Source organism: Coptis chinensis, chromosome 4, assembly GCF_015680905.1.
Source record: "Coptis chinensis isolate HL-2020 chromosome 4, ASM1568090v1, whole genome shotgun sequence".
Taxonomy (NCBI): domain Eukaryota; kingdom Viridiplantae; phylum Streptophyta; class Magnoliopsida; order Ranunculales; family Ranunculaceae; genus Coptis; species Coptis chinensis.
In genome coordinates this window covers 16,918,706-16,943,504 of record NC_141459.1, presented here as the reverse complement: position 1 = coordinate 16,943,504, position 24,799 = coordinate 16,918,706, and the positions used below count along the sequence as shown (strand labels likewise).

At 37.0% G+C, this 24,799-nt stretch overlaps 1 protein-coding gene and 1 long non-coding RNA gene across 2 annotated transcripts; one reads left to right on the top strand and one right to left on the bottom strand.

Moving 5' to 3' along the window:
- The first annotated feature begins 9,917 nt into the window (after nt 1-9,917).
- On the top strand, nt 9,918-11,448 carry LOC147502220 (uncharacterized). The gene is made up of 2 exons (XR_015219949.1): nt 9,918-10,766; nt 11,151-11,448. It is a non-coding gene; the product is annotated as an uncharacterized LOC147502220 (long non-coding RNA).
- A 4,894-nt stretch (nt 11,449-16,342) lies between these two features.
- LOC147502219 (uncharacterized) lies at nt 16,343-23,176 on the bottom strand. The gene is made up of 13 exons (XM_086607133.1): nt 22,817-23,176; nt 22,648-22,721; nt 22,482-22,565; nt 22,325-22,405; nt 21,920-22,000; nt 21,112-21,204; nt 20,370-20,549; nt 19,921-19,988; nt 19,785-19,836; nt 18,937-18,990; nt 18,753-18,845; nt 17,667-17,733; nt 16,343-16,760 (listed from the first exon to the last, which is right to left on the bottom strand). The coding sequence occupies exons 1-13, from the start codon at nt 22,956-22,958 to the stop codon at nt 16,669-16,671; spliced, it is 1,161 nt and encodes a 386-aa protein (XP_086463259.1). The 5' UTR covers nt 22,959-23,176; the 3' UTR covers nt 16,343-16,668.
- Between the last annotated feature and the right edge of the window lie 1,623 nt (nt 23,177-24,799).

Below are 24,799 nucleotides of genomic sequence, written 5' to 3'. Positions count from 1 at the left end.
CAAGTACGCAAATGACGATGACTTCAGACACCACTTTATATAGGCAAGCTCGCTACCTCCCAACCCTCTGATCAACATCAGCTTCAAGGGCCACGATTTCAACAAAAGGTGTGCAGAATCTCAACCACATATGTCAAGTCTAATTATCTTGATCTTCATATCTTAACATGCCATCTATGGCCCTCCCCTCTCCAAGGACAGCTCACCGCCTCTCATGTGACACCACGCAAACCTGGCTTGATAAGTCAAGTCCAGCGTAACTCCAACATTTAACAACTGTAAGTTCCGAAGTGACAGATCCATTTCCCAAAATAGCAACTTCCAAGAAGGACCAGATACACTTCACCCACAAATGTGGTAAAGTGACAAGGTCATCTTTTCTACTTACATTCTTTATGCTTAATTACAAGCTAACATGATATGCAGATCACAAGAAGACAAAATAGTAATTGCAGTATACATTCAAAGCAATAATTAATTCACATGCTCCCTACAACGAGCCCCACTAGACCTCTCCCAGTGGAAAACGACTCACTAATTCTACCATGGAACAATAAACAAGCAAGACAAGCAACATAAGGCATACTCTATTGTTTCAAGCTACTTAGAGCCACACCAACCTCACCAACACTCGCCAAATAAACAATACGATCAAGAAGGAACAAACACCGCATCACCATTAGCCATTACCTCCTTGCCCCGCTTCAGCTGCTTGCACCTCAATCACAGTTGACACTCCAACACTTGTCCCATCAATTGGAACATTCAAGTCTATTACAGATTTCCATTTCCACGTATCAGCGACTCCATCCGCAACTATGACAGAGGACACCTCCGCCTCACCACCTCGATCGTCCTCTTCGTCATTATCATCACTCGCATCATCATCACTTTGGAAAATGGTCGCAATCTCCACACCAGGTGGCGACACTAATTTCCCTTCCGCTAGATAGCTAGCCAGACGATTCCACTTGGAGATGCACCTCTCCACCAGCTTCTGGTACTTGCCCTTGTCCCCCCTCGCGAACCCCAGCTCCCTCTTCAAATGCTCCAGCTCTAACGTTTGCTCCTCGAACATCTTCTTTAGCTCTTCAAGCAGCATTTTCTTAGCCCCATGCTGAAACTTAGGGATGTAAATATTACTCATGGGTACGGGGCTCCATGGGGAGGGTATGGAGGGCACTAAATGGGTATGGGGGCGGGTATGGGGAATCCCTAACTGGTCTCAAGTGGGGATGGGGTGGGGACGGGGAAGGGGGTCCCCGACCCAATTATGTATGTAATATAGTTTGTTTTTTTTTTGTTTTGTTTTTTTTTTTTTTTTTTAATTTCACTTGTATACAAGTCGAACACAAGACCCCTCTTATGGAAAAGTACCCCTCAAACCACTAGATTGAAACCACTTTATGTTATATGAAAGATATTATTGGTTAGATACTTAGACTTAGATATTATTGAGCGAGAATATAGTTTTTATACTTGCAAATTTAATTTACTACTTAGACTACTGTGAAAACTTATTAGTTTTTATTAAATTATCTAAATTTTTTGGGTACAATTAGTTAGTTAGGTGAGTATGATGAGTACAATTCATGATTTTTTTTTTCTTTGTTTCAAAGTTTGTTAATGGGGAATGGGGCGTGTATGGGGACCCGGTACCTATACGGGGCGGGGATGGGGAATCCCCGACTACTCTCAAGTAGGGATTGGGGCGGGTATGGGGGAAAAAATCGAAGTCGGGGACGGGGATGAGGATGGCAAACCCACCCCCGACCTGCCCCATTTACATCGATCCCTACTGAAACTTCACTTCCTCCAACTCTTTCATCACATGCATCTTCACTACTTCAGCCGCATGCAAATCCCCACAAATAGTGTTATTCACAACTTTTACCTCTTCGAGACGTGCCCTCAAGTCAGCAATCTCAGTTAACTTTGACTGCTTCTCCATATCAGATGAAGCCGAAACTGACGCAAGAACTTCCAGCTGTTGCATGTAGAGCATATTCTACACCAACACAGGAAGACGAGAAACAGTTAGACCCCATAATACATACAAAGCGACCTGTACAAATAGATGAAGAACGAACACTTACTCGGTACGCGCTCACCGCACTTAACTCTCGCAACTCTACAACAGTCATCCTCTTCACCAACTTCCGGTCAGCCTCCAGCATAATCAAATCAACCAAGCCTCTCACTATTGGCACTCGATCATAGGCCACGTCTGTGTGCCTCACACGACTTATCCTACGACCCTCCGCAAACACAACATTCCCAACATTGTCTTCCTCTCTATCTTTAGGCAGCCTAGCAGGCACCTAGCCCTACTAGGACCACTCTCTCGCTAGCTGATACATGACTAACAGCAGCCACCTTCTTCGCAGGCACAGGCACTGCCATTTCCACACCAGCCCCACCACCACTCGGCACCTACACCCCATGTTCACTTGCCCCAGTTGGAACATACACTTCACCACCATTCACAATAGGGCTCCCAGTCGCCCTAATGACTCCACTAGCGCCCTCACCTTTAGTCAAGTCTACAACCTTCGCTCCTCCTATCTTCGAAAAGTCGATCTTCATCGAACCCGGCCTGTTTTGACTTCTTACGACTTCCCTTACTAGCCACACCCTTCCTCTTGTCCCTGACACCCCCCCTCCATATCGTCAGCTGAATCCCTTATCGAACTCACCGATCGTCTGCTACGGCTCTTCGCACGATCTTTCTTCTCATCCTTCTTCTCACGAGTAACAATCGACCCTCACTCGTCGAAATAGTCAGCAATCGCTGGCAACAAACGCTTCTTTTCCTCCCTTCCCAAGCTAGTGAAACCCTCTATCTTGCCACACCGCTGCGATGATGGCACTGTAAACTTTGGAATCTCTGCAAAACACATAACTCTAACACACCCACCCTCAAGCTCAGGGCACACTTCAGCACTGTCCTATCCTTTGACCAATTCCCCTTGACATACATATACTCCAAAATATCCTTCAAAGTAATCCCAAAACCTTGCGTCTCATTTAACAAATAAAAAACCCTCATATACCTCCAGCTATTACTAGTAAACTGGTAGGGACTCTTCTTGCAAAAATTCAAAAACTCAACTGTTAGCTTTGTGAAAGGAATCCTCAACCCAGCCATCATCTGCCCAGTACTCACCACTACTGTCTGCATTGGCAGCTCGTACTCAAGACGTCTACAAACTGGATAATCCTTTCGCAGGTCAGCAATCACCCTAAACTTCAACTTTTCTAACCCCATCATCTCTCTATTCGCTGTTTGTTCCAGCGACTCCACAGTACTCGAGCCCGATGGACTTTCCCAGCCAGAGACGTACCCACAACTCCCTGGGAACCACTCGCGCGACTGTCCGATTCAGTTCTATCCTCACTAGTCTCACTACCCTCCTCTCGGGTCAACGATGATTGTTCCATATCCAACAATTCTTTCGTAGACACATTACCCCCAAATTTCACCAACAACATCACTTCCTCCAAACTGACACTTCCTTCCTCACTCAACACCTCTTCTTCTCCCACATAAGTGACATTAGAGCTATCACTGTTACTATTCAAATTACATTCAAAAATCCACCCATAATTACCTATCATCTTACAAATCCCTACGACAAAAAGGACTTGTCTTTTTCATCGTGCATGCAATTTGGTAACATACTCCTCCCCAAAAGAAACAAAAGAAACACCAAAACAAAGTTAAGAACGTACCTGGTGCTGTACAGATCAAAATAGATCGCCAAAGGTACTCCTGCTAAATCTTTAGTATAGTCCTCTACACCGATAGTCAGAAGTTTTTTTCTTTTTTCTTCTTTACAAAACAACAAACAAACCCTCTATCCACCAACTTTTCCCCTTATATACCACAACCATGCAATCCCCAACCGTTCGATCCCAAACCGATGTAACCTATTAGCGCTCCATATAACACGACCTTTTGCCTACTCTCTTTTGAGCGCCAGTTTTCATACCACCAACACAATCAACGGTCCACACGATTCTCATCCAACGATCCTCCGTCATTACAGTAGATACAACACTTACCCCACGTTTCGTTTGCCACGTACCCACCTTGAGCTCCACAATCATCTCTTCATATGCAAAACAATCATAACCGCACCAGTTATTACTTCAGACCAGCCCACTTCACTTTTTGTAACCGTTGCATCACGTGCCTTCAGGTCTTTATACATTTTTTCTTTCTTTTTCTCATTAACACGCAATTTTCAAGAATGTGCTAACGAGAGAGGGCTCTGTAAGGGACATCCCATAAGTTATGTGATGTGCACACACAACGACTCCCTCAGCGTAACGCAACCCCTAAACATTCGCACACTCAGCAACACTCGTACACTCAACAACACTCGCATACTTAGCAGATCGGTGACTCGTCACTCGACTTCGTCTCGTGACATCATCACCTACTACTAGTCATTATTACCAGTTTATCCTTAAACCCCTTTTCCACCATAATACATGCACCATTATAGCCATACACCATTATTACGGATAACACCATCATTACATCTTATGCCAGCTCAGATAGATCTACAACTACTATCCATATATGCACCTCTCATAGGCACATGTCATCTATCTCGACTGCACATCAGTACTCATCAGTACACGTGTCGCACTTGATGCTCATTCTCAATGACTATAAAAGCAACCCTTCAGAGATATGTGTGACTTGATTCCAGTCTCATTGACATAGTGCTGGATACGTAGACATCTTCTTACGTATGAAGAGCAGCCATTAATACTACTAAAAACCATCCCCTCTTGATTATCTACACTTAAGAGCTAAGAACCAACTCTTGATTCTTGATGTAAATTTAGACATTTGCAACACTCATGTCTTGAGGCTAACAACGACTACAAACAGATTATGGATTGATTCTCCATGCTCAAAATATTAGTAATATCATCTACTCTAAATCAGGACAATATATATATGTTCAATTGTCACTTAGAGCATTTTGTTGGAATGTCACCAATCAAAAGAAATGATATTTACTATTGTACAAGAATCAAATGAAGAGAGTAATTGGTTTTTGTCGAGAAGAAGATGAATAGAGAGAATACGCGTTCTTTAATTCTGATCTTTCTTTTTCCTTCATTTTATATTTTTATATTTTTTCATTTTTGGGACAAATAAGTAAAATCAAAAAAATTGACGATCTTATGCCTACGTAAATCACTCGCTTATATGGAAACGTTAAACAAAATAGCCTTAAAAATTCGTGGATTAACAATGTATGCCTACCAAAAAAGTCTCGAGGTTCAGTAGAAGTGCAGAACCTCCCAAGAAACTCTCGATGAAACTCACAATGCAAATTAGGGATGAATGGATGATGGATTTTCGGTATCTACAAAGACTAACTACTTCATTATTATTATTATGTAAAATACCTACAACTTGTAAGGCATTAAAACCATTACATGTGTTACGGACTTATGGAGTTACTGATGCTTTATCGTTGATGTTAGCTAGAGAGGGGCATGTTATTCGAAATTACTTGCCATTTTCATTCTATAACTTACTAGTCTCAAAAGGGTATATTTTCTGTGAAAGCTTAAGGTTGAAAGACAGAGCATAATGCGATCTCTATTGCAAATAACAGGCGACGTAAATTTGAGTATTGTGAGTTGTATCATCATAGGTGCCTCTTTTGGCATTAGCAATTTTATGTATGGAATTTTCTGCCTGATTCTCATAGAACACGTTTTGATAATTCTTTCAATTTTGTACCGAAATGTTATTAAATCCTCAAATCACCAAAACTAACATGAAGTTACTGGTTACGGAACTAGCTGCAAGCTATGGAAGGCAGCAAGGTTACACATGTGTGATTCTTGAAGGGGACTCTCCTTTACTACATAGCATATTGGAGGACAGAGCAGCCACTTTCAATTGGCAATGGAGCTCAGCAATGGATAGCATCAGGATCTTAGCAGCTACCTTTGATTCCTTTATCTCTAGATGTAGTATTGAATTATGTAATAGTAAAGCCAATGGACTAGCCATGTGGGCTTAACAACAAGGTCTAAGCGAACCTACTATGTATGATGGAGATTTTCTCTTCTATTTTCTTTTAATAGAGTAATGAACTGCAGAATTTCATTAAAAAGGAAACAGGCATAATATTGGAATCATTTATCAATCTAGCTAATAAATACTTTAGACATAATGTTAACTTTCTGTTTCACTTTGTTTGAAAGATCCAATACAAAAATCACAGAGCACATACCATGTGAGCCTTATCTTGGCTACTGAGTACTGATCACTAAAAGCGCACAAAGCAATAGCATATATGAATATGTGAACCCCACGACCATCAAATATTAAGACATTGGGCAGATCGAATATGTGGACGCTGAAGGGAACGTACACATAAACTTCAAGGATAGCCCAACGCAATACTATAAGTTAAGGATTTGCTTGGCTGGTAATAGTCCATCTGCACTCTTACGTAATGGTTCAATCTATTTTAGTGTGTTGATGCATCTTCATCAACAAACAATTGTATTTGTTAAATACTTTAGTGTCTTTATGCATCTTACGTTTCATAGTTCAGAAAAGGTCAATGATGCTTTCCACTTAAAAATAGTTTGTTTGTAATCCTTCAAAGAAATGCACGCCATGCTTAAACTGACCCTCAAATCTTACATATGTCATTAAGAAAGAGACACAACTTTTTGATCCATTGTGAAATGCCTCTGTACTATTAGTCTATTATATTAGTCAGTGAAACACTTGAAGGGGTTGTTTATTATGATTAATGCAATTCGATACTCTTCCCTTCCAACTGGAATAAGGCAGAAGGCAGAGTCGTAGAGAGCACTACTAGGGAGGCAAACGGCTCATACTCTATATGTTGACAACCGTAGATGTTATAGACCATGTTTTTTTGGTCAAAATGTTAAAGGCCATGCTAAAACTAGGGAAAGTAAATATGTTATGGAGTTTGAAAACTGGTGCTTCAACTTTCGAGTTTTAACCATTCTATGGTCAGAGTGAGGTTAACTGATACTGAAAGAAAGCATATATCTTCTGATCCCACACACAGGTTCTTATTTCTTTCTTTAGGCTGAAAAGCAATTGTCAATGTGAACACTATGACCATATATGTTTGGTTCCTTTCTCACCAATACCAGTTGGTGCGCCTGAAATTTATATACATTATCATCTTGATATCATCTACGTCAAGATAACAAAATTGGTGGTCACCATCAGTCCATCACGCCCCACCTCGTTATTCTTATTCTCATCAACATACAAAAGACAAGCTCACACGGCCAAAATATATAAGTGTGAATGCAAAGAATTATTCTGAAAAGCTCTTTTTGGAAGGATCAGGAATCATCATAAAGATGGGGGCCAATTTTAATTGTGTCTCTTGCTTAATTTTTGTCTTTGGTTTTACTGTTCTATTTTTTCTCGTTTTATACGTTTTGCTAGGATTCCTCATCAACTTTCATCTAAAGTGGTGTGAATGAAAAATGGAAATCTCGCATCTAAGCTTAATTCAAGATTCCTCTTAGGGTGAAGAAAGGTGAGGCTCAAGTGGGGTTTTGTTCGCTTTACAAGTCAGAAAGAGTCCAAAAACATCTATTGGTGATGTGGTTTGTAGGTGATCTTGTTTCCCACGAATCTGAATTGAGTGATTGAGAGAGAGAAAGAGCTACTTCAAGTAAAATTTGGAAGGAAAGTGATAGCAAGCAACTTGCTTGTTTCTTGACTAAAGATGAATCTATAAGTTGCTTTTGCTTCAAGTTGAGTTAATACATATCGTAAATGCACTAGCTATTAGCAGAAGCAATTTAAACAGCTGCGCATAAAAGTATAAAACCTGAGTGTACTCCTAGTTACAAGATAAAGAAAAGGGAAAACAGCTCAACTTGATCAACTGCAGTTAGGGAGTAAGGCTGGATTTCAATTAGTCAAACGTGCTTCAAGCGAGAGAATAATGGCGCAGATTGCATATTTAGAGGAGGAAGAGCTAAATATATTTTGTTTACAGACTAAAGCGGGCATCATTCTTTATGAACAAGCAAATTAGATAGCTAATAGTTCACCAACTAGTACCACTTCGGCACTTCTGAATTATTTTTGGAGTTGGCATTCATGAAAGACATCTGCCACTTGTTAATTACTTGATATTAACTTTTGTGGACATATCTACAACGTGCTCGTGTTCTGATTCTGTGGATACTTTTTTTTTTCTTTTTGTGATTGTATGGTTTGTATATTGGTTAACCAGCATTACCCAACTAGATGAGCCAATTAGGATCTCCCAATACAAAAAAAAAAAAAATCAAATTGGCTCATCTAGTGTGTGGGGTGGGGGAAAACCCTAATTTCTCCTATAGTAAGACGGAAATCTTAATTGGCTCATCTAAATGGGGTAATACTCGTTAACCCTGGTATATTTGTAGTTTTTTTTATATCCAAGTGCTACAATAATATAACAATCAAAATTTATTCATCAACACAATTACTGATCTTTGAGATGCAAGTTGGTCAGCAACATTTTTTGACATACTAGTTAGAAAGTAGAAACTACCATTTCAGACCAATTACCTTTCCTTTCTTTCAAAACTTCGAGTTATTAAGTCGATTGTAGTGTAGTACACACATTAACAAATCACAAATCACAAATCACAAATTCAACTTCATTTTTGTTTTTACTTATCTGTTTATCTCTATTAGTAGAGTACACTATAATTAATCTGGCCTTTTAAATTGGATCCATCTTTTTTTTCTATTTCAAAATCCCCTTGATCAAATATTAAAAGAAATAGTTCAATGCATGCCTTTAAAATGGACTACTGCGGTAATTTCGGTTTTCACTTCTGTTTATACCCTTAAATTCAAAGAATATAAAACACATTTAGATAGGACTTTTCTGTCAGTTCAAGTCAGCAACCAAATACACGCCATCATTTTAATTGTACGCTGATCATAAATAGAATTAATTAGCACTTAAAGATGCATTTAATTAATTTAATTAGACAATTAATAAAAAATGGAAAAATGAAACGGCTAGAGGGAGAGTACGAAGGGAAGAAACCCCATTTTCTTCTGCCTAAAAAAATCTCTATTGCTATTTGATTTTGTTTTTGTTTGTTCTTTGTTTTTTTTTTTTAAGAAGAGATTCTATAAGAAAACAATTGATCTCTTTCTCTAAATCAGTAAATCAGGTATGGTTGTTACTTTCAAGTCTCTAAGTCATTCTCTTGATTGGTTGATTGTTTCATCAACTTATTAATTATTTGATCAATTGGTCAATTTTCTTTCCTATGCATTCATCTCGGCATACAATTCATCCATGTGCACACAATTCAGTACCCAAACCAATTGAATTCTTATAGCCGGATGATTATGAATTGAATTGAATTTATGCACTCTAAATTCACTTCAGTACCCATTATGTTCCAATTTTTTTTCTTCTTCTCAGATTATGCTTCAGTTACAAAATTGAATTCGTGGGGTTTTTCTGAATTCGTGGAGTTCCTAGTTCTTCTTCCAAACTTAGATTATCATATCAAGTACACCCCATTACTCTATTCATATTGTTTTCATGCGCCTTAAACTTAAAAAGAAAAAACAAGAGAGAAATAAGAGAACCAGCTCAGTAATGTTACACCGATCCACTTATTTAACCTACTATTTAAACCTACTGATGTGTCAAAAGTCCTAATCATTGATTTACATAGAGATACGTGTCCGTGTGTATTGCAATGCAAACCAACATTATCCAAATAGTGAGTCGCAATAGTAAGTCTAAAAAGTAGGTTTGTGTAGCACTACTCTAAGAGAACCCCATAAATAACGAACTTGAACTTAAGCAGATTACTTATCCGGCCATTTTTCGGTTTGGTTCAGATTTTGCTGTTGAGAATATATATTTCTGAGAGCGTTCACTACACCAAATTGGTCAAAAAACGACAGCCATAACTGGGATTAAACGACGGTCATTAGCCTACGTAAAATAAGAATGGCGGTTAGCCATCATAGTCTAACCATTGGGCGTCGTAATGTGAATGTGAAAAATTGAGCTTTCTCAAGGTTCATTCCCGCTCAACTATTTGGTGAAAAATTAATCATCTCGCTAGATTTAAGAAGGGCAGCCCAAAATTTCAGTTTGTGCATTCTGAAATTTCAGTAGGACTTTAGAAAGGGATAACCCTATCAAAACTTTTCATTACCTTCCTGTACAAAATAGAAAGAGACGGGGAGAAACACTAGATCATATCAAGGTTAAATCGTTTTTTTTTGTGAAATTCATGTTCTGAGAGCATTAGATTTTGATATTATTTTCAAGAAGGGGTGATTTTCATATGTTTTTGGTTGAGTTTGGAATAGGGGCTGCGTGGAAAGAGGCCTCTGAAAGCACTTTGATGGCTTAAAAGTCTTCTCAGGTGATGCGTTTGAATTGATTTGAGAGTGTAGAAACGGCAGTGGCAAGGGGATGAAGGAAACTCTGGGTAGAATCTAATTATGGTGCAGCGGTACAAGCACTTAACTCATATATGTTACCATGGTAGATGCAACAGAGGTGGAAGCAGTGCAGAAAGACAATACAAGAGCTAAGGATCTCCAGCACTTGGAGAGAAGCCAATGCATCAATTGACACAACAACAAATTATGCATTTACAATGATTAGCAATATGACTTTCTTGTTTGAAGGGAGACCCAATTGGGTTACCAAATGGGAAATGCATTTTATGCCAATCTATAGGTTTGTAAACTATCCCAGGGGTGTTGTGCATATGATTGGTAAATGTATATAGGACCTACCTAGGGAAAATATGCTATTTACAATGATGCAGTCCTCCCCTTCAACTAATTACCTGATGTGTAATGTACTTATGTATATTTCAATATATCAATGCAATCGGCCCACTTAGCAAAAAAAAAAAAAATTGATTGTATAATATTATTATCAATTGTATTCTCTTTAGTGTACGAAAACTTTTTTAGTTTAAGTGCCCAGCCACGAAAATCTTTGGGAGCCTCTTCTTCAAAACTTTCTTGAGTTGTTGTTTTATTCGATTGTTTCGTTTTCTTCGCTGTTTACTACTCTTCGAAATAGGTAATATAAAGATTGTGCTCTTTGTTTCAGGTTAATGCAGTGGCACTGAGAACCAAACAAGAGGCAGCAACGAAAAGTAGTAGCATTAAGTGACAAATGCGTGTTTACCAGTAATACCAATAGAGATTTCTAAGAAGGCACTTTAAATCTACAATTGATGAAAGAGTGTGTGATTTAATCTACAATTGATGAAAGAGTGTGTGATTTAGTTGAGTTGTGTTCATTATCTCCTATATTCTATTCTAGCATTAGTTAAATTCGTTTGAATGTGAAGCAGGTAGATGATGGTTTTATTTGGGTGCACATTAATGAAGCAAGAATTTGATTCCTACTTTGTCTCATCTTTTTTCATATAAGTGGTAATGGATTAGAAATTCTCATTATCAATCTGTTGCGGTGGCAATTTTAAATGATTTTCTATATTAAGCTTTTGTGTTTAAATAGATTTTCACCTGATCTTATGTAATATAATGCATATACGTTTTGGCAGAAGACCTCTTTACTGACATTTTCACAATTCCTGAGATATATTTTTTGTAAATATCAGTTAATTAAGTTCAACAATTCCAGAGATCTACTTCTTGTAAATATCAGTTAATTAAGTTCAACCTGTGCAGTTTAAGTCCTAATCGAGAGCAAGTCGCTCAAAGAGCTTATAGTGATTAATCCTACTAATTATAATTAATTGGGGATTAATCGGAATTAATCTCTTTAGTTAATCTATAATACATATGTCGTATAATCTTAATACATCAAAGTGAATAGCTCGTAAACTGTTTAATGTATCAAATTTCAGGTTGTTGGACAAGATAATTTTGTTAAATTTGTCCAATTATCAAATATTTGGACAAGATTAGTTTGTTGAATTTTTTTCCCCCTTCGTTCAGTATACCACTTGATGAATTTATATTGCAATGATAAATATCATTGACACATAAATTTAATCTCATAAAATAAACTGATATCATACCCTTTGCATGATCCCGCTTAATTTTTAATATGGATTTGTGGGTTTTTCTGTTTTGGGTTTTTTTGTGGACTTAAATTTAAAAAACAAATACACAAACTATTAAGCGGCGCTTTTGTTATGCTGATTTATCAGAAATCGGCCGATTAAGTGCCACAAATCGGGTGATTTTGTGGCACCCGCTCAGACCTCTAATTTTTTTTTGGTTCCGATCGGTCGAGTGGCGCATATCACTTATGGGCCGATTAAACGGCGATTAATAGGCGCTTAAACTGCCCAGAGTTCAACAGCCAGTAGCATATGTGTAGTCATGTTAGTTAATGATATATTTAACAATTTGGTGCTGAATTCAGATTATTTTTTGCTGCAAATAAGCCAATTATGTTTCCTGTATATTAAAAATCACTTTCTTGCCTACCTTTTTTAAGAAAAAAAAAAAAATATGCCAGAACTAAGACTATCTATATTTTGTGTATAAAAATTACTATTTATTTTCTTTATTTATTCACATAATGTCAGTTGCCTTTATGAATTTATTGAAAGAGGATTTATGTTTCCGCTTTTAATATATCTATTAACTAAAACTTAAGTAGAAGTTTGTTATGAGGTTCCCTACAGTTAGAATTTGTGATTTAGAAGCTCCAACTAAGGGCATTCATCTTTTAGTTTGATCTTATGGCTGAGATAAGAGTTCAATATGTATGCTTCAATAAGCACAATTGGTGACAACCTTGGCGGGTGTTTGTTGACATGAGGTAGCTCTTTTAACGTTGTTTTGTTTGTGTAAGACGCTGCTAAGCTCCTCAGTGGTACCAAAGTTTAGTAACTTAAATGCATCTAAACTGCTAAGTTATTCCTTTGTAACACTACGAACTTTGTTGTTATAGGGTTTAGCATAAATAGTTTACTAAATAGTGAGTATTTTAAGTAGAGATTTAGTTTTGTTGACTGTTTGCAATAATTGAGCTCTTACAAGCTCTTACAGTTTTAGAGTTGAATGGTTCGAGTTTAGTGATGTTCGCTTCAACTAAAGATTAGTACCATTAGCTAAGATCAATAGTTAAGTATTTGTTTTGCCAGTTAAGCACCATTATGCCATTTAAGCACCTTCATCCTCATGTAATAGTTTTGCTTCTCGTTTAGTGGTGCAATTTTTTCTTACTAAAGATGCTCATTTCTTTTTATTAACAATTGGTTTCTTTTCGGGCATCAACAGGAAATGATCATCTTCTTAGTGTACATTTTGTGATCTGTGAATGTCAGTTCAAGAATGGTTTTTGGCGTAAAGCATCAACATGTCGAAATTATTTTTGTCCCTATTTTAAATGATCAAAAGAAAGGATAACTTAAGTTTTTAGGTTATGGACGAAATGCAATGATATAGCTAGGGATGTAAATGAGGCGGGTTTGCCATCTCTATCCCCAACTTCAATTTCACTCTCCATACCCGCCCCATCCCCACTCTAGAGGTAATCGGGAATTTTCCATACCTATCCCACCAAACGGGTACCGGATCCTCATACCTGCCCCACCCTCATTAACTAACTTATCAAAAGAAAATTTTGTACTTATAATCATGTAACTAAAATATTTTTCTTCTTTATATTAAAGACCTTTCATAGATTTTGGATTAGTCTAGGGGGAAATGGTCATGGTTTTAAGAATGAGGTATTGAGTTTAATTTATTCTCTTGCAACATTTTATTAAATGTAAATCATATAAATAATATATGTAAATTATATACAATACATACTTAATTGGGGCAGGGTCGGGTAGGAGACCCCAATCCCCGTACCCGCCCCATACCCACTTGGAAGGAGTCGGGAATTCCCCATACCTGCCCCATCCCTATTTAGCACCCGCCATTATGGTCGGGTCCCTATGGATCTCCGTCCCCATGGTTAATATTTACATCCCTAGATATCGCTGCATCTAACTAATCCGTTTTCGTGTATAGGTAATAGTTGTGAAGTTATGCCTGATTGAGTATATTGCTTGAAATGATGATTTTCAGGGGTTGTGGTTGCGGTACTGAGATGTGTTAATGGTTAGTTAATCAGAACTTCAAACTCTTTTAGTTGATGACATTGTGTTAGACTTTTTGAAACTTTGAAAGTGTACATTTTTTAGAATCTCATTAGCTGCCGTAGAATCCTTCCATTGCTTGATGTATCGACAAAGGCAACTCTTTGATCTATTGTTCAACTTGAACGTACAATTACGTTGTTGAGGGGTTTTCCACTGCAACGCTGTTTCATATGGTGTTTTACCAAAGATTAATAGATTCATTGCGTACTTTCAGAATTCCACTTCCTCTATGCATTCTAATCTCTCCATTAAAGAAGTAGAAACACTGTCTTGCTCTCTTTCATGGGCTTTACAGAATTGTTTCACTTGACTTTTATTGTTTGCTCTTTATTTGTTTTACTTTTAATTCTTGGATCCATTGTCTGTTGGTTGTGGGCTTGTGGTGTGGATAGTGCCGATTTTTCTAACGCAGGTGGCAGGCTCCATCTATTGGTAGAGCTAACACAGTATTTCAATGGGACATGAGGCATACATTGACAACATTACTGTTGATAGTATGTCCAATGTGGTAACCCAGTTTTTGTAGGAAGGTCTATAATATATGCTTCAGTGCACCCAACTGATGTTGTTGACACATTATAAGTGTTTAAGATCTTTAGTTCTTCTGTAACACAATCAATATCTAAAGAAATAAATATATAGGTAAACGACATGCCATGAGATGAAATTTTATTTAGTTTAAGTATTTTTTATCCAAAGCTTAATTAAGCAATAATTCTGTGAAGTTTATGCATCTTACTAATAACCAACCATGGATATGGTCTAACTTTTTTTTTTTATGTTTCATAATTTGTCAATTGAGTTGAATTGGTTTTTCTTTCACTGGGACTTTGAAGAAGTTAAATAGAATTTTGCAAAAATGAAACATTTGTTTCAGCCAATAGACTTTGGTGTAATGACATACCTCTAATTTTCTCTTCCTTGCAGTAGTTTACCCGTCTCATATCTAATAGATGGGGCAATTGAGAGTACAGATCAGGGTGTTTTATAGGGGAGTGAATGTTATATTGGGACCAGGATAACTCACTTGCATTGATCTTTTACTGCTAAGGAAGTTGCTATATTTTTCTCTCTAAACGATGTCACATAAGACCTTTTGGAGTTGTGTGAAATTGTGAATCAGGTTGACTCAGATTGCAGAAGTATAAGCAGGAGCAATGCAAGTTATGGATATGGGGTCTAAGGGACCGCAAATCTGTGTCATCTATCGTACCATCATATTGCTCGAGGATGTCAAATCTATGCCATGAAGATTGTAAAATAAGAAAGAAAATCTTCTTGAGCAGCTAAAGTTTGATGTATACTACATGCAGAATTAATTATTTCTACCTAGACACAAGAGGGCTAACAGTTGTAATTATATGCTATAACTCTGGGGTTTACTTAATTACTTTGCGTTACCAATGTAATTTAATTGATAGTGCACTTTTATATTTCTTTCACTGTTAAAATCATGTCTCCTTAAAACTGGTTCAATTTGACTTTAACTAGTTTCAAATAAAGCTTGTGGAAACTCAATTACTCACTTTGTCATTCTGTAATATATCGTGGAAACTCAATTCGTCTCATGGATTGTTGGAGTAATATAATAATGTTGCATACTCTGAATTTAAACATGCTTGAGAATTGAGATGCTTCATCAGTAAGTTACATATGTTCTGACACATTCTCATATTTGGTAATTTAAAGTAGTTAAGGGACCATACTAGTACCAACCTTACAACCTGTGACCATAGGCAATGTGGTTTGCCATTTGTGCTATGCAAAGCAGATTCATAAAGTTGATTCCGAAACACCATGCCATAGGAAAATCAAAATGCCACTGTCCAATGAACACAACTCAGGACCATCGCACCATAAAATTGATGGGTAAAGAAAGCTAAGATGCAATTTGGCTAAGTAGTGTGATGTTACTCTTCCTTCATTTCATCTGGTTTCATGGTTTGTAAACTGCATCTTATCACGGCAGTTTATTGGTAAGGTTTGGAAAATGTAGACAAGTGTCTCTAGTAGTTTTAGTAATTAAATCACTTCACGAAAACTGCTACCATTCAAAAAACGAAAAGGCCAGTCACAACTTCCAACCCAACCTTTTTTGATTGTAAGTTCAAAAGACACGATTCTATAATTGTGACTTTCTACCTCTATTGGCAGCTGTGCATGGGAATTCCACGGGAAACCACACCTTTCACATTGAGAATTACAACGGATTCTGCTCTCTATTTTTTCAGAATATACTTGGCATCCACTTTTCATAGATTACAGTAACCGGTGAACCAATCAAACATGCTAAAGAGGGCCCAAAAAAAAAATAAACTGACTTCATCAAACAATTCTTTCTGACATGATTTTTATCTGTAAACAAAGAACACTAACCCTCAAGTGAACACCCATCCACGCAAATTTCAATTCTCATCCACAGATTCCTTGAGCGAAAGCAGTTGTTCAGATAACCCATGAGAAAACTCCATCAAGATGGTAGGATAGCTTCCCTCAGCTAAATTTGCCAATTTCCATCTTTTTCTTGATTGCCTTTTGACCATGATATATAAAGGAATCTACTATTCCAGAAACTGTGAAAACACCTGAATAGAATAATCGATAAAAGACAATATTAAGGTTAAACCAATAAATAAAAGGGCACAATCAGTACAGTTGCCCTTTCTATCCTATGTTGCTCAGACCTGCAAGATCTCAAATCTCGGTCCAGAAATTATAATACTACACAACACTCAGCAAACAGGAAAACGCCGAAGTTAATAGGCTCAGATGCAGATGATTAATGGAATGAATTTCAGTAAAGACGGTTTCAAACCATTAACATTTGATCCTTCACACGTCTTTATTTTTCATCTTTTTTCTGAAAAAATAAAGGGTTAACGAGTACACCCACCCCCTCCCCCCCCTCAAATACACACAAAAAAAACACGGTCAACCCAAGCTAACTTTTTTTTTTTGTGTGTACTTTGGGGGGAGACCCTAATTTCCCCATCTAGTGGGGGGAAATCCTAATTGGCTCATCTAGTAGGGGGGTAATACTAGTTAACCCAAAAAATAAACTTTCCATATTCCTTATTTTGCATATTTTGTATCATTACTCATCAGCTATGTTGACAAGGGTGATGGTGTCTTTCAATTAAGATATAAAAAAAAGTTTGGTCCTCTATGCTTGGAAAAGTGATACCCTTTAATTGTTATAGTTTCCTCCCATTAGGAGAAGAACCTAACCCTGCATACTGAAATGAGCTGATTTTTTGTGAGGATGGTCTTCATGAGTGAAACTTGAGAAGACCATCTCCACAAAAAAAATCAGCCCTTAATTCGTGGTGTAGGTCCACTTTTTCAAAGGAGTGGCTCTAAGGAAGTAGCCACAAACAAATATATACAAGTTTTGTTTCCGTCATTGTGTCTCAACTATGAAACAAAGACACAAATTGGGAGGTGATGGCTTCATTCTTTGGTAATAGTACAAAAAGAATTGATCGCATTACCTCCAACTATAGCACAGACATTTGTCAGAAAGTGTAAGAATGAAATATGTTCTTCTGCAAAAGTCACCTGCAGCACAGTAATACCAGAGTTATTGATAACAAATGTTGTTGAAATTATACACACCATGTGCCAAAACCCAAGTAAGATTGACACGTACATGTATCTGTATCGGACAGGGATACAAGCGTCTGACATAGTGGAATACCAAAATTGAGGTATATAACCTTCAATATGTCCGTGTGTTGTATCTGGTACGGACTTTAATGAAAATATGTTGTCAGGTTTGTTCAACAACTTCCATTCTTTTGGGTAACGACTAACACAGGACTTGTTTACCATGGTAAAGAAGTGGTACGGATGAGGGACATGCTTTTCCCTCTCCGTACTTGTACTGTTGTACAACCAAAGTAATGCAAAATAACTGTTTCAACATACAGTGCATGATTGTCTAGTAATTGTTATTATTTTCAGTACTGAACAAGAAATTTTATATTAAAGTCGTAAACTTGTATAGTGCATAATTGCCTTCTAAAGTTGTAATCTTACTACTATAAAGAGAATGCTTCGGTGAACAGTGACCTTTTCCAGTTATACCCCTATATGGGTTCCATTATTACAATTACGGTCAAAAGGATATTATGTAATAACATAGATGAGGGAGGGGTAAAACTGTCAATTTCTACAGTGAAATTCAGACGTTTCTCCCTCGATTTAGCACATTGCCTTCAATTTTGCAAGCAATTACGATATTGCCACTACCCGAAATTTGGCTTTTTGTGCTGCCCTGTCCAAACCACTAACCGCATTGCCCTCGATTTTACATACAATTGCGAGATTGCCACTAGGCTTTAGGTGTACGCGGTTTCTCTCTTTTTGTTCACCTTACAAGAATCACGTGGCGACTGCCATGTGCCAGTGTACTAGTTACTTTAAAGTGAATAACCATGTTCGTTTTCATTCTATCTTATTTTGATAGACCCTATCCTAACTTTAACCACGAAGCCTTTGCAAATGAAGGTCGGAATCCCAATACCCAACCTTCTAAAATATTTGTCCTAGGAAGCATATAGATAGACACCACTTACCTTAATTGGAGAAAGGTCATAAAAGAAGAAAACTCCAGGGAGAGCTTGAGGGCGACCAAATTCTGCGTTCCTAAAATGTTCTGTTACTGAGAACTGCACAAACGAGTGCAAAGGAATGGGTGATGATTTAACATATATATAATATCAGAGAGAAGAGGGATAAAACTCTTTATGCCTTGCTCACCTGATTTGTCTGGATAGTGTGTCCTCTTATGTCGGTGTATACAGTCGGAACAACCTGCATAATAGACATGAACGTCAAGTAAACATCACCATTCCTAAGAAGGGTGCTACCAACTACTTCCTAGTCCCTACATCTGAAAAATATTAAACAACAATAAAGACCCAGAAAAACAGGAAAAATTAGTATGTCCTCAATTAGCACATGAAAACTAAAATCTATAAACTTATCCTGATTTGTTAATGCTCATTACAGCATGACTTTTAAATCCACAACATTGGAAAAAGGGAGTACTGTATGATATTTTCACTTAGAGGAACTCGAAGAAAGGAACTCTAATGAGCTCTTAGCAACTCGTCACCAATGGTGCTAACAACAGTCATTACACTTTCACTTGAGGAAATAAAAATTTGTTGACAGTTTTATGCTTTTCATACTTCTTTTCTTCTCACACCTTTCAAAATGCCTTTCTGCTACTGAAACATAATTTTTTATCAGTCACACAGCATTGGAAAAAGGGAGTAGCGTATGATATTTTCCCTATTTAGACATAATATCTGTGAGATTGTAAAGGAAGCTTGAAGAAAGGAGCTCTAATGAGCTATTAACAACTCATCACCAATGGTGCTAACTACATTCATTACACTTTCACTTGGAGGAAATAAAAAATTGTTGACAGTTTTATGCTTTTCATATTTCTGTTCTTCTCACACCCTTCGAAATGTCTTTCTGCTACTGAAACAATTACTCGTACATAATATAAAAAATAAAACATCTTAGCTTCCATTCCTAGATAAATTGAGAGAGCAAAGTTACACAGAAATGACAGTAGTTGCCATGAAAAAATTTACCTTGATGAAATACTGGTACATGCCATGTGGTGTTTCTTGCACCCATTTCACCCTGAAAGTTTATGCCATTGGAATACTATGTCAAAAAGAGAATCCAGGTGTTTAATCGATTCATCAGGAGAGAGGAAATAATTACCCATCAAGAGGATTCACAACACCAGGGAAATACTCTCCGAACGTCAACCTATTGATTTTGTGACTTATCTGGAATCATGTAAACAAATTGTGAATAAAGTGGTCCAAACCGGATGAGAACTAGATAGTTAATGCCTTTGTACAAAATGTCGCAAAGCATATCGTGTGTCAGCATTTTATGTGTTGCAATCTGCCGGTATCAATTTCCCTTCTCATATGTTGCAATCTGCCGACAGGCGACAGTCGTTGAATTTTCACAATAAGCCAAGATTTCAGGCATTTTAATTGGTACAGATACTTTGCACACTTGTTAACACTTAACACGACATTTTAATCGGGAAGCTTAACAGTGGACAAATGCCTCCAAATAATATATTAGGTTTATTGCCGCCTTCAACTATAAGAAAAAACAAAAATGGCATGTAATGATGTAATAGTGCTGTATCTTACATTGAAACTATCCTGTTGAAAAGCCAGTAAATCATGTACATGAACACCGGACTGTTGGAAGCTCTTTCCAGGTGCAAAATGAAAATTTCCAGCCACCTTATTAACTTCCAAGGATCCGTACACATTGCATCCTTCACCTACTTCATCTTTGATTTTCTGGAGGAATCCTTCTCTTTTGCACTATAAAAAATTCACGAACGTAAATCAGGAAGGTACAATTACTAAAATTTGCTAACCGAGCTCAGGCCTAAATTAGAAAATAGAGAGTTAGAATTGAATAGGATGATAAAAGGAGAAGTCAGATACACGATCCTAGGAATCAAAATGTGTGGGATCAGGCATACCATACCGCCTGTTAGGTTTACAATAGTCCCAAACCAAGCCCAACCCGAGAGTTTAAATGCCAAAGCCAAACCCACAGTGGAGTCAGTCTAGACCGTCCAGCACAAGATGTTAGATCTTATGAACTAGCATTGCAAAGCGATTCTTGTATTTGAGGCTTGTTTCCAATTGTGCTATTTGATAGGTCCCTCTTAGCCTTCTCACTAGGAGGTGGTTTATCTCCCCTATGCATAAAGCCCATCTAATCTCCTTCCTCTTAACAATTAAGAGAATAACTACCAGAAATTTAATTTTCCGAAATACATATATATGTCCTATGTGAGACGACCTTGGAGCTTCAAAAATGATATACATGCATGTCTAATTGGATATGATAACAAAGATAGCAATTTACACAAACCTGGTCAATTAGATCCGGATTTGACATCCCCCAACCTTTCTTTCGGTACGCTTCACGAACTTCTTCACATGAATTACAACAGTCTTCATCTGACTACAACATGGTTATTGAACAGGGGAGATAGATGGAATCAGCCAATAAGAATCACACTTAATGGCAACATAATGCTTTTTCTTGAAAAGAATAATGTAATCAGTTTAAGATCTAAAAACAATAAAGATAACAAAAATCAATTCATGTTCATTATGAGGAGATACACATTATCGTGTCAATCCTAATGATGAAATGTCAGACAAACTGACTCCAGTTTCATTCATACATTGTACTACATATGTTTTTAACTAAAAATGCAATTTTAGTGCATGTGTTATGCAAGAAGTTGTTTTTCAATAAGCATTAGTCCCGCATAGGTTTCTTAGCATAGAGCATAAATGCTTCCTAATGCAGTTTCCATATGACTTTCACAAAGGGAAATATGCCAAGCATAAATTTCATGAAGTTATTAATTTAGTCCATTGGCCCAAGTTGGGACCAACAAATTTTATTATTTAAGCACGATAATTAATTTATTGCGTATTAAATTAAAGAGGTTCTACTGTATCTAACATTATCGCCTTTTTAAAGATAACTAGACTCTCCTACACCAACAAAATCCACTTGTATGTGTTTTTTAAGTTTTCACAATCCCTAGTGGTGACTGGGTTCAGCAATAATATCATACAGCAACTTAAATTTTCACTGTGAACGTAAGTATTCGCCGTTTTGACATATGAGCAGAAGGATGCAAATGGTAGACAGAAGAGTATACCGCTTCAGCACCATAACATGAACCGCAGTACGTCTCATTGTGTTCAAGCCTGCCACCATGTCTCTGTAAAGGCTTCTCAATCTGCAGTAAAAAAGATCGTGCATGAGTGAAGGATGAGCACAATACTAATAATAATAAGAAGAAAAACAACATTAACGTTAACAACTACAAGAATAACAAAGGGGCCAGGTTAATAGGCTAATAATGAGTTAACACCCCTCAACAGGGGCCACAAGAAGAGTTTTTAACTTCATTGTGAAGATGATCTTCTCACCTCAGAGAACATCTCACAGAAATCACACCTGCATTTAATACCCTCTGAAGAGAGGTTTTAACAATGGGAAACACCATCCCCTTCTAGTGATCTATTTTATCACACAGGAAAGACAAATATGATCAGGCTACCTTGGGTCCACCAATACCATCCTGCCTCGTCTCAATAACATTGCCGTGAACATCTATCCTCTTCTTAATTATATCATGTCTCTGCATGCAAAGAATCCTTGAAAATTAATCACCAAAAAGGAAAAAGATACAAGACGCAAGAATTTGTGGTACATACTACATCAAGGTGTTGCTCCCCACTGATATCCATAGCATCGATGCTGAGTATGGAACATGGAAGGGCAGGAAAAGTAACATCAAACTGGACGCGCAAACAAAGAAAAATGACAGGTTAATTAATAATGCATAAATTTGAATCTTGGAATATCTGACACTTGACTCACATTGATCCGAAGAGTTTCTCCTCTAGACGTATCTACTACAAGCTGTGTGTCAGTAACTGCGTGAAGATATAATCCTACAAAATAAATAATCCACTTTATTAATAAAAAAAAAATACAATTCTCAAAAGTCAAAACCCTAAGCATAAAAAAAAAAAAAAAAAAAACATACTTAGCTCAGAGATGAAAAGCAATAGCATAACGATAGAAGAGACGATTGTAATTACACCACCAGAAAGAGTTCGGCTATAAAAGTCTTCGTTTATTTTGGGATAAGCATCCAGGTTACGAAGCTTACTAAACATATTATCCATCTGAGTCGGCCAGAAATTATTTCTCAGAGAGAAAAAATCTCTCTCTCTCTCTCTCTCTCTCTCTGAGAAACAGAATAATAATAACAATCCGGATTCAACGAGAAGACGACTGTTTTTATTATATTTATATATTTTAACTCCTTTTCTTTCTCCGCTTGGAGTGGCCGATGTCTTTATTCTTGGAAACTTGGAAATGAATTATTTCTGCTTCATTCTATGGTTTTTGTTTTGGGCCTTTTCACATAGCCCATGGTGGGAGGTCATGGGCAAGTTCTTCGTTTCAACGTGTTTATCGCCCAACTCGATCAGGTCCATTAAAAGACTGATGAGATTTCCTTGCAAAGAAAGTCACAGTCCATGGTTAATTTTAGTAATACAAATAACATGATTTAGCAATTCCATCACCGCGCACATAATCTAGAACCATACCCGGCCTTTTCTCAATATCTTTATAGCATGCGGATCGGAACTGATATTCTTAATTGCAATGAAAGCATGCATGCATCTTTCAGTATCTTTTTCTTTGCAAACGGCCAAATATTAATCAAATGATATATCTTATTCCTATTGTTATGCTTCTTTCATCATATCTCCCTTAAGGTCATTGAAGATCTCACTCTTTTACCTTGTCTTTATGCCTTACATGCCTATCAACATAGCAAACAAATCATTTTATTTATATGTATTGGATAATGGATAATCTAGTTTTAATTTGCACGGTTGCAGCACCAAAATATTCAAGTATATATGTAGTAGGTTGGTGCTAGAAGTTGTAGTGGGCAAATATCGTACACATAGATATATTTTCTTTCAGTACTTTAAAACTTGAGATATTGGCATAAGGGCCAATATCTCGATAGATGTCATGGATATTTGAAATGTTTTGCAGGCATAAGGTGAGAAAATGAATAGAAAGAGGGAGAACATGTGGCGAAAGGTAGTTGGGTCAAAGGTATTTGGGAAAACTATAAAAAGGCTGGATGAAGAAGAAATGATTCATTCAATTCAGATCACAAAAAACTGTATAAACATGAGAGAAAGAGTGAACCAGAGAGAAATTGTAACAAATTCTATCATCAATCAATAAACACATCACTTTTCTTCAATTCTTAGAAATCTTTCATTCATAACTACATCATAAGTTGTGTGAGTTGAGAGCATTAGTTAGGATTGTGTGTTCTTGGCAATCACATTGGCTCCGTCTGTGTATCTAGAATAAGAAAATTTCAATTTTTTTTTTCTAAGATCCAGAATCCAAAGGTTTCTACAGATTTGAGTGAAAGAAGGGTGATAGAAGATGATGAGTTCGGTCATAATGGCTCCAAAGAAGAAAGCAAACAACAAAAGAATGGAGAATGATAATCAGTTGGATACAAGAAACATAAGAGCTTCAGTAAGTCAAAGGGAGATGGAAACAAATATGAATGTGGAGGTGTCGCTTCAGAAAATGTTGAAAAGATTGAAAGAAGTAGAAAGGCAGAATGCTATTTTAATAAAGGAGAATCAAGAAATGAAGAAAGGAGAATCAGGGTTGAATAAAGGAGGTCCAAGTAATGTGGTTAGGGATTTTAGGAGGAAGAAAAGGAGGAATGTAGTTCGAAATTGGGTAGTCATGATAGGGGAAAAGCATTAATAAAAAAATGAGAAAGGGGCAGAAGTATCGCCAGTAACTGAAATGCCGATACCACAGCCCATCACTAAAGAAATGATACAAGAAATGATGTTAAAACAATTGGGAAATCAAGTACTTGAGAAGACTTCAGCGTCAATAAGGAAGTTAGCGGATGATGTTAGTAAGAATCCAATACATCAAAGTATCGAAATGATGCCTGTTCTGCCAA

Bases quoted from the DNA above. Each gene is read 5' to 3' on its own strand.
- LOC147502219 (XM_086607133.1), bottom strand. From the start codon at position 22,958: ATGGATAATATGTTTAGTAAGCTTCGTAACCTGGATGCTTATCCCAAA. The intron at 22,001-22,324 runs GTAGCCTGATCA...TTTTTACTGCAG, and splicing joins ATGGTATTGGTGGACCCAAG to ATTGAGAAGCCTTTACAGAG. The intron at 16,761-17,666 runs GTAATGCGATCA...TATTCTATTCAG, and splicing joins TGTCTGTGCTATAGTTGGAG to GTGTTTTCACAGTTTCTGGA.